The sequence below is a fragment of the Misgurnus anguillicaudatus genome, chromosome 8, assembly GCF_027580225.2.
Source record: "Misgurnus anguillicaudatus chromosome 8, ASM2758022v2, whole genome shotgun sequence".
Classification (NCBI taxonomy): Eukaryota; Metazoa; Chordata; class Actinopteri; order Cypriniformes; family Cobitidae; genus Misgurnus; species Misgurnus anguillicaudatus.
In genome coordinates this window covers 32,409,793-32,426,568 of record NC_073344.2, presented here as the reverse complement: position 1 = coordinate 32,426,568, position 16,776 = coordinate 32,409,793, and the positions used below count along the sequence as shown (strand labels likewise).

The 16,776-nt window shown below is 36.7% G+C and overlaps 1 protein-coding gene across 1 annotated transcript in view; it reads left to right on the top strand.

Annotated features, from left to right (window-relative positions):
- Nucleotides 1–9,906: 9,906 nt before the first annotated feature.
- The window catches only part of hs6st3a (heparan sulfate 6-O-sulfotransferase 3a), a 33,882-nt gene continuing 27,012 nt past the window's right edge, over nucleotides 9,907–16,776 (top strand). Inside the window, exon 1 of the mRNA XM_055214264.2 lies at nucleotides 9,907–10,993. Coding sequence (XP_055070239.2) covers nucleotides 10,494–10,993 — 500 coding nt within the window. The 5' untranslated portion in view covers nucleotides 9,907–10,493. The remainder of the gene's footprint in view (nucleotides 10,994–16,776) is intronic.

Sequence of the window (16,776 nt, the reverse complement as noted above, 5' to 3'; positions counted from 1 at the left end):
TTTAGCAACTAGTCAGACGATTAAAAAAAATGAAACCGGAAGTAAAGTTCGGATCCAGACGGGTATCGTGTCAGCGCACGTGCATCCGATGAAACCGTCTATACACAAAAAAAATTGCTGGGTTATTTTCAAACCTTTGCGTCAAAAAGGACGAACCCAGACATTGGGTTGTTTCAACCTAAAATGCTGTGTTGTTTTAACCCATTGATGGGTCAAATATAAACATTTTCTGGATTAATTTAACCCTATAACTGTCACTGCCTCTTTTGAGTGGGGGGGTGAAAAGGTGATCTGCACGTTAAAATGACTATAACTCTGGCATTCTTTGGTTTAGAAGCAAAATCTTGGTCTCTTTTTTAAGAAGACAATTTATAGTTTTACACTGAGGTGTTTAAAGTTGTAAATATTAAATGACAAAAAAGTTATACCCGTTTAAATTTATTTTCAATAATAAAAATAATGCAATAAAGTATATACTCTCTAATCCAATGTATATAAAAATTAAAATGTTTTACTCTCAAAACACCACACCAATAAAGACACAAGTCTCAACTAGTTCCGAACCAAATTTTAGGTGAAAATAACAAAAAATGAAGTTTCTGTCACACTTTTAGTGGTTTTACCAACCAAGGCCACTAGGTGTTAACGGTTAGTTGCAATATCTTGTCAAAAGTTGATAAATTACTGTCTCTGCATTGTGTTTAATGCAAAAAGGTTTTGAAATATGAAAATTACATTCTTAGAGCTTTCCAACGATATATAGTTTGTCAAGATTTTTGAAGATTCATATATTCATTTTGAAGAATATTAGAATTATGAATATATACGAATTCATATGGACTCCTACTGGGTCAGTGACAAATAACAAAATGACTGTCCCTACTAAATTTCCATCATCAAATGGCCTTGAAATATGAAAACTACATTCCCTGAGCTTTCCAACAATATATAGTTTGTCGAGGTTTTTTCAGGTTAATGGGATATTTACAAATAAATATGTAATAACATTTTGGGCCCAACTGTTGGTCTGCGACATTTTAGAAAATGACTCTTACTACATACTTTTTTTTCAAAATGGTGTTGATATATTAAAACTACATTCTTAGAGCTTTCCAACGGTATATAGTTTGTCAAGATTGCAGGTTTAGACTATGTAATTATTGTTTTAAATATGTAATGCCAAACGTCCCACCTGTGGGACAGTGACAGTTATAGGGACAATACAATAACGCACACTTTGTAAATAATGTAATAAAACAGCAACAGCATCCCATGAATGGGATTGCAAACACAAAAAGTATAGACATAAGTTAATATTTTATTGTAAAAAAAAGTCTGTGTGCTTACATGGTGTTGCAGCCAATAGTGTAGTGGGCAGTGCTTCAACATATGGTGCAGACGCCCTTTCGACGACTCTCCACCCTGTACTTTCCTGTCCTCTCTGTACATACTGTCTATCCGCAAAAATTACCCACCAAAAACTTTATTCATGGGAAGGACCCTTGCATATAGTTGCCCTTGTACAGCAAGTTGCTGCCATGGTTGTTACACAAGACTAAATGTAAATGTTTGGTGTCCCCAGAGTACATATGTGAAGTTCTAGCTCAAAATACCATCTAGATAATTTATTATAGCATGTTAAAATTGCCACTTTGTAGGTGTGAGCAAAAATGTGCCGCTTTTGGGTGTGTCCTTTTAAATGCAAATGAGCTGATCTCTGCACTAAATGGCAGGGCGTGGTTGGATAGTGCAGATTAAGGTGCAGTATTATCCCCTTCTGACATCACAAGGGGAGCCAAATGCCCATGACCTATTTTTACATGCTTGCAATGAATGGTTTACCAAAACTAAGTTACTGGGTTGTCCTTTTTCACATTTCTAGGTTGATTGAAGCACTGGGGACCCAATCATAGCACTTATGATAATATGTCCCCTTTACCAGTAAGTACAATAAGAGTTAACAGTATAGACATGAGTAAGTCTTTATCATGGCTCTTAGCTGGAGATTTCTAACGGGTGACGGGTTGAAAGGTCAGAACATGACTTATAAGGGGATTGATGGGGTTTTGCAGTGACTCAAGAAAAGGTAGCCTTACTTAAAAATATCAAAGTTATATTTTCACAGAATGGTCTTTACATTATGATTTTATATCCCAATGAAATGACTTTACAGCTGGGTTTTTACAGACAGGGTCACATACAGTCATTTTGAGCATTTGCCAGGTATTAGATGAAATTTTATGTTCTCATTTCCAAACTGGGTATGAGAATAATTAGAAAAGTGTTGGGTATATTTGACAGCATAATGGAAAGAAGAAATGCATTTCGAAAGGTTACTGCTCCGCTCCCGAGCAGGAAATCAAACAGAGGCGAAAGGAAAAAGCAGATATTCACGCCCTCCGAACCCAGCAAGGTGATTTAATTTCTCCAGGATCTCAAGCTCGGCCTTTTCGGTGCTGCAACAGCGAGAGACGCTGACTCAGTGATCCTTGGTGAGCGTTTCTCATCTTGGCCGATAGCACCATAAAAAACGCAGCAAAGTGGAGAGCATCATGGTGCATTACCGGAGTGGGCAAACAGCAGAACCTGCGGTAGCACTCCATCATTCCTTAGCAACAGTGCAAGTGTGTGATCCTTTTCAAACTGTCAGAGAAGAGGAGAGAAGCCAAGATGGAGTTTTTTTTTTTGACCCACATACACTGCAAGATGTATTGCTTTTGTGGAAACTGTTGAAATCTCAAGTTAAGGTTTGATTAAATCATGCAGTTATTTTTAAGACTGTATAATTCTTAAGGAACTGAAGTGTTAAAAGTGTGGCTTTTGCAGTAAGTCGGCAACCCCTCCCGCCTCGAGCAACCTCACTTTTTCAATCACTTCCTCGAGACCCCCTGAGAGGTCTAATAGTCTGCATTATCAGACCACATAATCAAACAAACAAGGAAAACATCACGGTTATGTATACAGGGACCGCTGTTAATGCCCCCTTATCTCGCCAGTCTCTCTCTCTCTCTCTCTCTCTCTCTCTCTCTCTTTGTGCGAGCAGGACAAGAACACTGATTACTTCTCACAGTCGGGGGAATGCAGGACCGAGCTCACTGCATTAATCAAAGTCCTGTATGGATTTCTCTCACCCTAACAGTCCTACATGTTTGCTGGATGATGCTTGGGGGCCGTGCACGCTGTGAGAAAAACAGCTTCGTTTCGGTGTTATCATACACGTATCTATTTTTACAGCCTATAATTACACGAGTAAAGTCACCTGTTCTTCTCTCACAAATGCATGCGGTGGTTTTGCAGGAGCAATTCATCAATTTGGGGTTTGTCAGTTCATGAATATAATTATTCGAACCTTTTGAATAAAGCATGGATATTTAAAAGATTTACAAAGCAGGAATAGCTGAGTTTGAGAATTTCCCCTCTTCCTGCTATGTAAAAAATGATGGGTGGTTTCAGTCCATGCTTGGGTAAAATATGGACAAACCCAACCGTTGGGTCCATGTCATACAATCATAAAGTCCTATCTACTTGAATGGGGAAAGGCCTATCTTTAAAATCAAACATGCTAAAATCAATTAAACAACATATTGAACCTGACATCAACTGTACCATATCTTTTGTTTCTTAAGCTCAAATTGCTTAATATTTTTGGAGACGTTTCAGCTACCGCACATGTGCACAGGTTGGCAAGCACCTCACGTGACTCTGTACAGAGCTCCTCCCCTAGAAGATCGTCATTCTTTATCAATTGATGATTGGTTCTTTTTACTGGAATGTGGGATTTCTGTTGCCAATGTGGCAATGTAAAGTGATGCATTGTTCCCTGCTCAGTCTTGTTATATCCAATATCGCATTAACCTGCTAAGACCTGGTGTGTCCACATAGGTCGCCGTGATTTCACCAAGTAAGATGTGATCCTGGATAAAAAATTTAGTTGATCCTGGATCAACGTTTTAGTCAAAGATACCCCAACCTACCCTTAACTCAAACCCTAACCATTTTTAAACCCACAAAAAAGTGTGAAAGAGTAGTTTGAGGAGTATTTCTTAAAAGCCCCTAACCCAATCCTAAACCTAAATCTAACATACACAGTAATCCTAATCCTGCAATCTGATTGGTTAATGAAAATGTTGGTCCAGGACCAACAATGATGTTGATCCAGGATCACATCTTACTTGGTGATATCACGTTCACCATCCAGATACGCGGACATCACATTTTTTGTTGTTTGCACCATAATACTCAATTCTGTGTAACTGGAACCTTTTGTACACAAACGTGGACAATTACACTGCTTTGTGTTTTTTACATGTATTAATTATATTTATTGGTTCTTCCTAACCCAAAATAGCTGGAAGAAATCTTAAATGCAAGCCAAACCAAAGCTCGGGTCGTAGGAGGTTAACGCAAATTTATTTTAGGAGGTTAACACTAATTTTATTAAACGTGCCAAAAACACAATGCGCAATTTCTGACCCTTGGCCTAGCACATTGTTTGGATAAATTGAGAATGCAGCAAAATGCTTAATAGTCAATAAACGTCTAAAATGATCTTTATTTGTACGTTTTCTGAGTGGTGTACCATCCTAAACGCTTGACAAATATAAAGGATGGTTGTCTATCCACTTGCGCATCTGAGATTTTGGTTTCGGTTTTAAAACGTGCAGGAATTAGAAAAAAATAATATTTGAGTTACTTTTTTTAAAAAGTAATGCGAGTTACTTTTCAGTTTAATAAATTCAATTTTAAAATTAAATAATGTACTGAATTAAACTGAACATATTAACGTAGAATTACGCACTCTGTGCGCCTTGAGCGGGAACAGTTTGAGTCAGAAACGGAGATGGCAGGGCAGAACCACCTGCAAGGCCTGAAATAGATCAAGCCTCAGCCAAGTAAGAAAAAGTAACACAAAAGTAACTTAAAAGTAACGTAAGCATAACTTTCCATGAAAAGTAACTAACGCAATTAGTTACTTTTTTGGGGAGTAACTTAATATTGTAATGCATTACTTTTAAAAGTAACTTTCAACACTGCTCATGACAAAAATGCGATTAAAATGCATGTTTAAGTGTTATAATTGGGTCCCTAGTGCTTCTATTAACCTACACTGAAAAAATCTCCGGTTGCACATGATAAAGTTTTCTTAAAATGACTTTTCTTAAAAAAAATTTGGGTCTTTGTAATTTAATTTTGTACACCAGTTCAACATGTTTGAATCAACTTTTCTTAAAATGAAATGTATTTTAATTAATGTTTATTTCATTTTAAGAAAACCTAATTTAATCATGTGCAACCTATGTCCAGACGTTTTTGGGAAACATATCAGTAACTTAGTTTTGGTAAACCATTCTCTGCAAGCATGTGAAAAAATAGGTCATGTAATTTGGCTCTCGTTTTGATGTCAAAAGGGGATAATACCGCCCCTTAATCTGCACTATCCAACCACAGCACTGCCATTTAGTGAAGAGATCAGCTCATTTGCATTTAAAAGGACACACACAAAACTTCACATTTTTGCTCACACCTACAAAGTGGCAATTTTAACATACTATAATAAATTATCTATATGGTGTTTTGAGTTAGAACTTGACATATGTACTCTGGGGACACCAAAAAATTATTTGACATCTTAAAAAAGTCTTATAAAAAATTTTTCCCTTTAAATATTTTAATCGATTGACAGCCCTAATATTAATCTACGTTGGGTTGTTTAAATAAAAAATGCTGGATTACCCAACCATGTGTTGAAACAACCCAGCATTCCTTCATAGAAAAACTCAATTTTTAAGGCACCCACACAAACTACTTCTTTATGTACAAATTTGAGTTTTAAAATGCTGTTTTGTAATGTAAGAAGACAGATGTGACACCGAAGACATCTAACCTTTAATAACAGCCAGACTGTCATACAAAATAATTTCGCCCATCTTGTTGTCAAGGCTCCTGTGGTGCTTGGTGACTAATGCATGTAAATGCACTCAACCGAAAGATGACACGCTGTGTGTTTATGACATGTTTATCATTGTAAAGATAGCTGCTCCTTAATTCTATACAGCAAAAGCCATACACTATCTTAGAGTCTTAAACTTGTCAACATGATGTTTGATAGTTCATCCTCAATAAAAAAATCTTCTTCATTTGTATCCAGGATCGATGTGATTATTTGCATTACTAAAACCTCAAGTAAAAAAAAATAATGAAACCGAATGATTTTCATAACATTTACATTTAGACATTTAGCAGAAAGCCTCTTGCTTTATCCAAAGCACCTTACAAAATTTAGGAAACAATAAAGCGATTTATCATAGCGAGGAAATAATAGAAGAAGTGCTTATACCAAGTTACTAGTTTTACAAAGCCAAAACAATACCTGCTGAGAGAGAGGGTTGTTTTTTTATAAATAGAAGAGCAGCCAGCATTTACCTGTCAAGTATTCACAAGTATGACATTTTTTAATGGTCTGCATGCACAGTGGAATACTAAAATAGAGTGTTTTTGTTGTTATAGCACAAATGAAATAAATCATCAGCTTGCATTCTGAATTGAATGTGATAAGACCATTTAAAAATCTAAAGACAATGTACTATTGCTTTATCTGTATTGGTTGTATTTTACCATACAAATTTTTAACATAAAAACTGCATCAGAGAGCAAATATTTTACAGAAAAACATAAATATCACATCATAAAATGGTTAATTACATTATTGTCAAATTGAATCAGTCAAATGACTCTCTTACTGAATCAATCACATTGGTTCTTGTCTTACTCACTGTATCGTTACTTAGTCAAGTCATTTACAAGTCATTAACATTATTAAGCCTGGCTCTACATGATCTTCACACATCACTGCAATTCATAGCTAAAAATGTTGTTTTATTTAAAGCTTGTATTAAGTGTGTATTAAAGGGGTCTGATTCATGATTTTACACTTTCTTTGATGTGTAGGTGTTTATTAGTACATGTTAACAATACAAAAGGTACAAACCAAGTAAACGATGACGCAAGTTATCGTCTCCAACTTAAATCTGTTTTCTTGGACTACAACAAACACACAAATTGTAGGCAATAGTTTACTTCCTAGGATTGGTGAGACAAGAACGACATTATCATAACTCCTCCCACTTCGGACTCACAGCCTGTATGTCCTGTTAGTATAGAGAGAGCGCAGTTATGCAAATTTGAAAACCACGCCCACCGGGGGGGAACGCAATCCAACCGTCTCCATTGACTTTGTATTCCAGAAGCCGCCTCCTTTTTATTTCTGGCTTATAACAAAAAACTGAATAATGCCTAAAAGCTGCTGTGTGACAATATGTACAGCTAACAAGCCAAAGAACCCAGAAATACGTTTTTATAAGCTGTCGAGCCGTAAAACCCAGATTTTAAGGAGAATAAAGTGGATTGCCGACTACGTTTCCCCCTATTGGACGCAGTTCTACTAATAGAAGTACTATGAAAAGTTGCCTGTATCCATTTCTGTGTCTTTAAACGCTCGTTTTTTGGGGTCGACAGCTTATAAAAACGTATTTACAGATTTAACTTAAAAACAGAATAATACCTAAAAGCTGCTGTGTGACAAGGTGTACATCTAACAAGCCAAAAAAAAAAAAAAAAAAACGTTTTTATAAGCTGTCGACTTCAAAAAACGAGCGTTTAAAGACACAGAAATGGAAACAGGCAACTTTTCATAGTACTCCTATTAGTAAAACTGCGTCCAATGGGGGAAACGTAGTCGGCGATCCACTTTATTCTCCTTAAAGGCTGGGTTTTACGGCTCGACAGCTTATAAATACTTATTTCTGGGTTCTTTGGCTTGTTAGCTGTACATATTGTCACACAGCAGCTTTTAGGCATTATTCAGTTTTTTGTTATAAGCCAGAAATGACAAGGAGGTGGCCTCTCGCAATACAAAGTCAATGGAGACGGTTGGATTGCTTTCCCCCCCAGTGGGCGTGGTTTTCAGGTTATGACGCGCTGCGCTCTGTCTCTATTGCATTGTGAGTGAATCTTTCAAACATGGTAAAGAGCGTCACATTTCCGGGTGATGTCAGAGGTTTTCAGGCCAATCACAACGTACAGAATAGCTGGCCAATCAGGGACACAGCGCTTTTCAAATCGTTGAGTTTTGTACAAAGTCAGTGCGTTTCAGGAAGAGAGTGAAATCTGGAGCTACAAAAATGTACGATATGTGGAAAATAATGTGTTTTTTAACCATAAACCACACTGTAAAAATACTTCGCTGCCTTAAAATTATTTGTTGAATCAGCTCAAATTTACAAGTCATTTCAACTTACTATTATTTACCTTGACTAGAGATAAGTTGTAATAACTACAGGTGAGTTGTTATAACTTATAAAATTAAGTTGACTTTCCTCACCTATATTTTATAAGTTGTGACAACTCATCTCTGTTGACATGACTTGTAAATCTGAGTTGATTTAACAAAATATTTTCAGGCAGCAAAGTATTTTTTTTATAGTGCATGCAAACACATTATTATACCAAATACACAAAATAACGTTGTTTTTTACCAATAAAATAGGTGCCCTTCAAAACACAGTGTAAAAACACATAATTGTATGTTACTTTAACTTAACAAATTAAGTTAAACAATAATTTCATATAAGTTATGTCAATTTATCACAAGTCAAAACTTAAAATAGTAGTTTTCATTTGAGCTGTCCGTGGTGCTGAAACACTGCCTAGTTAATGGCTAGAAATTATAGTCTTAGGGCCAATCCCATTTCTCTGTCTTACCCCTTCCCCTTACCCCTACCCCTTAGTTTTGCACGTTCACGTAGTTTTGGATGATTGCATCATTATCTTCCTTTGCCTTTCTTGATCATTTTGCAAAACTATATAAATATTACTGTTTTTTTATTGTTTTTAATGGCAAAGCATCTTTATCCCTTTAGAGAACATGTGTTTATTTGTTTCTATGATCCTAAAATGTAAAACCAATACTGACTGTCTAAAAGTATTTTCTAAATCTGTCAACCAGATTGGCAGGAAAAGGCACCTTAGTGCTTGATTTGCCAATCACCATTTCACAGGTTAGTTTTAACATACGCTTGAAAAAGTTTTTGATTGAGGCAATTTTCTGCTATTGTCTTTACGTTTTGCACAATCCAGGCACTACTGTGCTATATTATTACATGTTTGTCTTTTATTGCGACAGTAGAAATTATAAACTCCCACTACACTGCATGTAAAACAAAATAAATTGTGGTTGAATTGCTTTACAAGCCAGTCAAATGGTATCAGGTTTTGGCCAATAAGCCGCAATGTTGACCTTTAACCATTTAGTCAAAGTTCAATGTGAAACAATAAAGTGGCCAGTAATCATGACATTACATTTATGTTTTGTATCATTACACACTAAAAGATGTAAAAATGTTGGTTATTTCTAACCCAGCCTGGTGTCAAAAAGGATAAGTCGAACCTGTTGTATTGTTATTTAACCTATGATGGGTTGTTTCAACCGACAATGCTGGGTTGTTTTAACTCATTGTTGGGTCAAATATAAATTATTTCTAAATTAATTGAACCCAACGACTGGGTTTGTCCCTTTTTGACCTAATGCTGGGTTAAAAATAACCAACCACCCAGCATTTTTTAGAGAGTGTATGTAACAAAATGTAGTTATAGCATTATAGCACAGTTTACTATAGTACACATTTTTACACATGAGGCTTATGGACACAATTGGTTTAAATGTGTCTGTCTGCAATACTGATATGAAGGCTTAATAAATGGACTCAGTTTTTCTCAATGGCTTTTTGGGACTGCTAGCTCTCCCCCCATCTCTCTCTCTCTCTCTCTCTCTCTCTCTCTCTCTCTCTCTCTCTCTCTCTCTCTCTCTCTCTCTCTCTCTCTCTCCTCGCACACATACACAAGCACGGACGCAGACACGACAAGCAAGTTGCAGCAGGAACTTCAATATAATCTCCAAGAGCTGTATTCAAGAACCGGTGCAAAAATCCAGCCCTACCTCAGACCACAATCTATCAGAAGAGGACAACACCGGCAAGAATATGGGACAAAGACCGAAACAATTAGGGACTTGAGTGCACGTGGCTTTCCAAAGACGGGCTCCGATAGATCGGTGAGATAGTTGAATGGAAAATCATTGGAGCGCAGGCGTTATTTCCAAGTTTAGTACCACGAGGAAACGTACAGCTGTTTGTTTCTTTTCTAGATGATTTAACATAAGGGGTGTGACGATTTTTAAGGTTTAAACTACAAGGGTCACTTTTACTGTAACAGACCTTTCATGTAGCCTACGCATCAGGCTTTTATCCAAAACTTACAGTGCATTCAATACATTTATTTTAATCAGTATGTGTGTTCCTTCGGGGTTCGAACTCATGACCTGTGCGTTGCTAGCTCAATGCTTTGAGATATAAAATGACTTTTCCTCCGCGCATCATCATGGAGAGCGCACTGAATGCATCACCAATGGCGTGACCACCCTGTTCGTTGTTTATGCAATGGATGATAAATCCAACAAGCTCCTTTTAGTTCCCATTTTAACCGTTTTATTTGTCATGATCGGCTATCAGTACATCTGCCCGGCGGGTAGCACGTCGTGTCGGTTCGGGACCGGAGAGAGTTTCCCGTTATCCAAACATCCAGCGTTGGAGTCTCCGGACGGGTTTCGCTCCAAATTCAACTTCACGCGCGAGGATCTCGAGCGCCACGTGGATTTTGACATGAAGGGGGAAGACGTGATCGTGTTCCTTCATATCCAGAAGACCGGAGGAACCACGTTCGGCAGACATCTCGTGCGCAACATCCGCCTGCAGCGACCGTGCGACTGCCGCACCGGACTGAAGAAATGCTCGTGCCACCGGCCCGGTAAAGCGGACTCGTGGCTCTTCTCGCGCTTCTCGACGGGCTGGAGCTGCGGTCTGCACGCGGACTGGACGGAGCTCACGAACTGTGTACCTGCTGTCATGAACAAAAAGCAGAAGAAAGACTCGAAACGAAGGTAAGTTTCGACATGAAAAAAAATACTGCTTTTGTATTTACTCTGCAGTAAACTGTAAAGCACTGTATATTGTAGCAATGTATCTATAGGCTAGTGAATTGACATTAACTACTTAAACTTTAATATTTACTCTAGGCAGGTTTGAAAACACGACAGTATCTATGAATTTTACCTCAGTTTTCTATAGTAAATGCGAAAGTATTAACTCTACATTACTTACCATGTGGGTGGGTGGGTATGAGATCCATACTCAAGAACTTATAAAGTATACATTGAAAAATACTGTAGAATACTTACAGTAAATCGTAGTATAGAAATTACTAATTACTAGTATAGTAATAAACTGTAGTATAGTAGCCTAGTATTCTGTCTACTGTATTCTGCCAGTGAATTTATAGTATTATATTTATTTGAGGTATTATATTATTACTGTAAATGCACCAGAATTAGCCAAAATGCTATTTTTCATCCGTTGTCCCAATATGCTTGAGTATTTACTTGAGTATTTAGTAAACTTTACTTGAGTATTTAGTAAACTGTAGTATACTATAGCCATTGCAACACTGTAATGTATACTAAAGTATTAAGTAGTGTTAACTATAGTGAATTAATAAACTGTAGTTTTTACTACTCTGTTGTATACTTTTGTATTGACTATAGTGAACTACAGTAAACTATAATAAATATTATAGCAATTACTATACTTTGTAAATGTATACTATTAATGTATAAGTATTTTGAGGTATTAACTAAATTGACAGTATATACTTATACTAATATTTACTATAGTAAGGTACCACTATGACCTTTACCACAGTTTTCTATAGTTAATGCGAAGTATTAAATTATATATTTTATTTATTATGTGGGTGGATATATTACATTCATGATCAAGAACTTATAAAATAAACACTGAATGATAAAATACTACTCACATGAAAAAAATACTGTACACTGCAAAAAATGATGTTAAAATAAATGAAAGGGACAACACAAGTTGTGTTAAAAACAGTGATGGGAGTAACGCGTTACAATTAATTCTGTTACTGTAATTCTACTACTTTTAGCCAACCTGACTTTAGCGGTAATAAACATGTAACGAAGTATTTTTTTTAAATCAAGTAACGCAGTTACAATTAGTGAAATTTAAGTAAGTTGGTTACTCACGTTACTCTATTTTGTGATAAATGAACACTTGCAGACAAGACATTTCTGATCTAACGTCGCATTAAATTTGTTGTCCTTATACTAACACACCTTCTGTGTTATTATTCATTGTGGCGCCCCCCATGGTCCTGCGACGTTAGATCAGAAATGTCTTGTCTGCAAGTGTTCATTTATCACAAAATAGAGTAACGTGAGTAACCAACTCATTTACATTTCACTAATTGTAACTGCGTTACTTGTTTTAAAAAAAATACTTTGTTACATGTTTATTACCGCTAAAATTAGTGGAATTACCGTAACAGAATTAATTGTAACGCGTTACTCCCATCACTGTTTTTAACACAACTTGTGTTGTCCCTTTCATTTATTTTAACATGAAATAACGTATTAAATGGCATGACACACACAATGTGTAAAAAATTAACACATAATTTTTTTGCAGTGTAGGCTACTTTAAGTATAGTAAACTGTAGTAAATCATAATAGTACACATTACTAAACTTGTATTCTGTCGTGACAACTAGTGCAATTATAGTATTATAACTAAGTACGCTTGAGTATTTACTATAGTAAACTTTAGTATGTTATAGTAATTGCAACACGGTACACAGTAATGTACACTTACAGTATTCTGTGGCGTTAATTATAGTGAATTGATAAACACACTTTCCTGTAAATCCTATTGTATACTTTTGTATTGAAACTACAGTAATGCACTGTAGTGCATTAAAGCAGTTTCTACACTTTGTTAATGTGGTATACTACAGTATTCTGTTCTATAGTGAATTGATAGTAACTACTTTCACTTTGATATTTACTATAGTAAGGTTCAAATGCACCATAGAATCTACTAAAGTTTACTATAAATAGAGTATACTAAATTCTCATGTGAATTAAAGTATTTTGTGGACTCATTTGAAATCTCATATCTGTACGAATGAATTCAGTAGCTTGTGTACATTTAAAATTTTATGTATATAAAACCGTTTGTTTATTATTTACATTACATACTCCATTATATTTGTATTAATGATATTCATTACAACTTGCAGTCGTTCAGTTTCCAGTGGGGAATTTATGGTGAATGTTTAAAAGACCCTAATAGATTTCCAAACATTTTAGCTAAAATCAAGAGTTTTCTCTGAACTGATCTACATCTGTGAGTCATGCAGTTTTTGTTATATGCACGTGTGTGTAAATATAGTGCAGCTTATGGCAAAGATATAGACAGGGCATAAAACGCTGCTCTCCTGAAGCTGGACCAATACTGTATGATTGTACTTAATGATCCAGTAAAGACTATTACAGCATAATTTACTTTCATTTCATAGGAAATAGATTCACGCTGAACATTCAGGTTCCCAGCTCTTTAAATTTACTGGGCTGTGGGATATTAATAGTCATTTGTGCAAGAGGTGTGCACATGCTCTCTCAACCCGCTTTGGGACATGAATATTCCTCATTTCTGTAAGCCTCTCTTATCCAACTGGCCTTACAGTCAGAGCTTCTTCATATGTCCATGTTTATGATCCTCGGATGGAGGGTCTGCTCACCACTGAAGATAAATCGATACTCTTAACTAAATGTGTCAGAGCTGTTGATCTATAGCAATGGGCACTATGTCATCCAAATATCTCATATTGATCAAGATTTTAATTGATAAGACATCCGAATTGCTGTTTATTGTAAATTTCCGCTTGGTAGTTTATTAGTAAATATGATGCAAAAGCTGCCACCTAATTGCAATAGCAAACTTGGCGATGCTCAGTGCATGGCGCAAATGAACACTGCATATATCGCACCGCAGCTTCTCACTTTGCTGTATGCAACAATGGATGCGGTTTCCTATACATGATCACGTTACATTGAGCAGACAATAGTGAAAAATCTCCCATCTGCTGCTCCGCTTCAGGATATTAATCCCGCCGCACGCTGAATCTCTCATCATCTAAATCCGTCCTTGCCCGCGATGCCTTGTCAAGCAAGCACTCAGGCGTTCAAGAGGGTGAAGGCGAAGCAAGATCTGATACTCTGAGACCCAACTTAAAGTACACTGATAGCATTTTATTGGGTTACTGTGAGAAGCCAAGTGCTTTCCAATGCACTTCGCTTATAATCTTGTATTATTATGTTGGCATTTGAGATGCGTCTGGCAAGTAAAACTGCAGGACTGTGCACACTTAAAAATAAAGGTGCTACACAAGATTCTTCACGTAGAAGAACCATTTTTGAACCATTCAGTCAAAGGTTGCAAAATGTATGTTGGATGTTAAAGGGCACATATTATGGCCATTTTTACAAGATGTAACAAAAGTCTTAGGTGTGCTTAGAATGTGTCTGTGAAGTTTCGGCTCAAAATACCCCACAGATGATTTGTTATAGCATGTCCAAAATGCCCCTATTTGGGTGGGAGCAAAAAAGCGATATTTTCGTGTGTGTACCTTTAAATGCAAAAGCGGTTACGCCCTTATGACGCTTACTGCCTTCAGAGCACCGCCGGTGGTCCGCCGACTCATTGCTATCTGGGACAGTGACGCTGCGTCCGAAACCGCCTACTTCCATACTATATAGTAGGCAAAGTAGTGCTTTGCATACTATATAGTATGGTAGTAGGCGATTTCGGACGCAGCATGAGTGTTTTCAGTTAAAATAGTCTGGTTCCTGTCAGAACAATAGTATCTTTAGCTGCTTTAGCACTACAATGTGCTAACAAACACATTTCGAAAAGCTTTTGGGTAAAATTAACCAGACAGTCAGTATCTGTTGTCGGGGCTTTGTTTGTGTGATGTCACATTAACAAGATTATTAAAACTGCATGTCTAATAAGAAGTGATTGAATTTTTTTGCAAAATTTTATGCAAATTTATTACAGGTGGGATCTTCACAGGTTCCTCGATTCGATTTGATTGCGATTATTATGTTAATGATTTAATTCAATATCATGATGCATCACGATGCGTTGCATCCTGTTTTTAAAATGATCGCACATTGCTACATTTATATCTATTATAAGTTTGTATGTATGTGCCCTGTCAAGAACAGAAAGATTTTATGTTTGCTAGCTTTTTGAAACACGTCTCTCCGTATGTGCACTTTTGAGTGCACATAAACGTGCGTGCACACACAGACTGATGGCAAATTTCAAACGGCGCACATAAACAGTCGCTCCACATAATAACGTTATGTTGTTTTATGTCGCATAATGTATTTTAATGGACTACAATATGAGACACCGTAGCGCAACTCTCTCTAAAGTTTAAACATCAAGAGTTCTGATCTTTGAATGGCATAGGGATGATCACGTCTGACTGGAGCTGGACCGGACACATTCAACCGTAAGCTGCTCGCTTTAGCGCCCTTTTGCAGTTAAATTGTTTAAAATCACTTAAATGTTAACATTTGCAAGGCTTTGAAAAATGTGCAAATGATAAACTTATTGATGATAAACTTATTTAAATTTGCGTATTAATCCACAAATTTAATGCGAGCCGAACCTTATGCCGTGATCCGAATACGGATCAACTGAGATCCGTCACAGCACTACACAGATCTGTTTATTCTCTTCGCTTTCTCAGAGTTCAGCGGCAAAGTTGATAATGTTTGATCAGTTTATGACTGAGTTGGGTCTGCTTTTTCTCTAATGCGACAAGCGCATACGCGACGAATTACTTCTGCAAAACATCAGTAGTTTATACTCGATTGTGGGCCATTACTGCATCGATGCACAATCGTCCAAGACTACATCGCGATGCATCGCACAATCGATTAATTGTGACACCCCTAAAATTTATGTCCAAACACTATGCAAAAGTGGATTTTGCATAATATGTGCCCTTTAAAGTTAAAGCCAAAAAATTTTTCTATGCCATTGTGTGGCACCTTTATTTTTAAGAGTGTAGAAAGTGTCCTTGCACTTGACCCGTTACATGGAGAAGAGATGGGTCCTTGTATGTTTGTATGCATAGGGCAGGCGTCAAGTATGTTTGGAAGTAGAGCACTACCGGTATTACATTAGCAATGCATGAAGGAGCCCAGCACATCCCACGTGCACCGATAGAATAACAATCTTTTATATCAAGTGCTTGGCATTCTCACAAAATAAGTCTATTCTGTTTGTGTCACCCATTATTCTGACCGCTTCTGGATAATTTCGAACATTCACTGTGTTGTCACTCGCTTTATGTTATTTATTTATTTTTGCGTGTATTGCTGCAAGAATGCTTTGGTGAGGTGCACATTTGACCAAAAATGTGTCTGTATAAAGTGGAAATAAATAATTTCACAGGCCGCTGCCCGCTACTTTTCTATAATATGAAATTGGGGAGGCATAGTAGCACTGTTGCCTCACAGAAATAAGGTCTCTGATTCGAGCCCTGGATATGGGTCAGGGCGACTTTCTGTGTTTTTACATGTCCTTCCATTGAAGATTATTGAAGGTTCTTTAGGCAGCCAAACAAAGACATTTTAGGAACCATTATTTTTTTTAAGAGAGCACGTCAATTTGTCTTGTCTTGCAACTCCTGAAATTCGCTTGCTTCATTCCTAGAAAAGTATCATCAGTGATTTTGACCGTTTAAACAAATTGCACCATAATATGATTGTATGTGGACCCTCAC